The sequence below is a fragment of the Aspergillus costaricaensis genome (genome assembly GCF_003184835.1).
Source record: "Aspergillus costaricaensis CBS 115574 unplaced genomic scaffold BO79scaffold_63, whole genome shotgun sequence".
In the NCBI taxonomy this organism is placed as follows: domain Eukaryota; kingdom Fungi; phylum Ascomycota; class Eurotiomycetes; order Eurotiales; family Aspergillaceae; genus Aspergillus; species Aspergillus costaricensis.
Genome location: NW_020291863.1, coordinates 44,735 through 46,422, shown reverse-complemented (window position 1 = coordinate 46,422; position 1,688 = coordinate 44,735). Strand labels below are relative to the sequence as shown.

Here is a 1,688-nt window from a genome sequence, read left to right as displayed (position 1 = left end):
CCAATTCCTGGAACAAATCCCGAAGTAAGTCACTGCAATCAAATCCAGGATCGCAATTGGCACAATGGATAAGCTGTAGTTGCTTTTGATGGATTCAATGTTCCCTTTACTTGCCGATAGTGCATCAGACTAGTAGAGACGGGCGCGGCCCGCTGATCACACCCGCTTGATCTAAGTAGATGCAAATCCCGGTGGCGATACTCTAAGCGCTCTAAGGCACGAGCTCTATCCTCCATTCCAATTATTTAAAGGTCAACAATATCCCTCCAACAGGACTTATATCCACAGCAAGCATCCGCTCATCCCACATTGTTAAAGCATTCTCTACTCTTGATATCCTTCAATATGTTATTCAACAAGTCTCTTCTGGCTACGACTGCCCTGTCCCTCTTCACCTCGAGTGTTGTTGGCCAGACCATTAGGGTCCGTAAGATCATTTTCTTGTCATTTTTCTGGCTACTACATACCTGTATGCCATACTCATAGTATTTCTAGGTGTCATATGGCTCCCCTCTGCCGACTGACGACTTCTCTCAAGTCATCGAATTAGATGAACTTGTGGCGCTGGACCACCCGTATGATCTCTTTCCATCCCCACAACCAATCATACCTCTAACCTTCTCAGGGGCGATTGGGTCTACTTTTTCTCTAGCCAACCCTGTGATCTTTACAGGTGAGTAGGCTTATACGCGCCCCCCCCCCCCCCCCCCCGGCGGGGTTTCATTCATTTACTTATTCCCCTCATCTACAGCAACACCTCCGCTACCGAACCAGTTTACACCAAGGTCATAGGCGCATATTATTTTCTTCAGCCGACGTACATTGGCGCCGCCGAATGTTTCACCGATTGATGAGACAACTCATCCATCTAGCTCGGCTGGAGTGCAATATATGGTACTTCCGATACACATAAGATGCTCCCGATCTTGCCTACGCGTGATAAGGAGCATCCCATGAAGATCAGATAATCTAGCACGCGGTCTCGCCTATAGAAAGGCCCCATCTTCCTGTCGTTTAGCTCATTCTATCACAACCATCAATTATATGAAGTCTTTCGTGGATTTTTACTATTTGAATCTGTGGTTTTGGATGTAATTGAAGACCTGGTTCCACTCGAACCTGTAAGGCCGGGATCAGCCCATGCTTTCTGCGGTACCTATATACCCCAAGGGTTTCGTATCCATCATAGATCTAGCAACTCCACATCTCACCCCATTAAGACTGCGTATGTATGCTGTGCTGCATATATGGATCTTGACATCCTGTGCTCGTGGTCTTGCTCTCTGTCATAGAGGCAGGATACAGTCTTTAGACAAGAGATTATAGGAGAGACAGAGAGATAGCATTTACAATGTTCATTCTTATCGTGAGTGCGTATCTTGAGAGATACTAGGGAAGGCCCGCATTTATCGCCTGATTCGCCCTCTATTTGGTGCCATTGACTTCATCAGTAAGCGTAACAACCTCAATAGGGGGAAAAGCTCGCTGTGATGGTATGGGGAGGGATGAGTGGAGTCTAGGCTCAGGCAGCGGGGTGACTGATGATCGTATTATTAGCGAAGTGGAAAGAGAATCTGTGGTTTTTGCGGTCGCATATCAATAGCTGCGGAGACCCAATCGCATAAGTCTAGCGATCCTTCCATTCGAGATCGCAGGAAAGGGGTTGAATGGGGGAGAAAGAATGCGGA

General features: G+C 47.2%; 1 protein-coding gene across 1 annotated transcript; it reads left to right on the top strand.

The window, feature by feature from the left end:
* The first annotated feature begins 295 nt into the window (after positions 1–295).
* BO79DRAFT_212114 (uncharacterized protein) lies at positions 296–1,034 on the top strand. Its single transcript, XM_025683143.1, has 4 exons — positions 296–423; positions 496–575; positions 626–673; positions 752–1,034. Exons 1-4 carry the CDS (start codon positions 346–348, stop codon positions 849–851), a joined length of 306 nt encoding a protein of 101 aa, XP_025533948.1. The 5' UTR covers positions 296–345; the 3' UTR covers positions 852–1,034.
* The last annotated feature ends 654 nt before the right edge of the window (positions 1,035–1,688 follow it).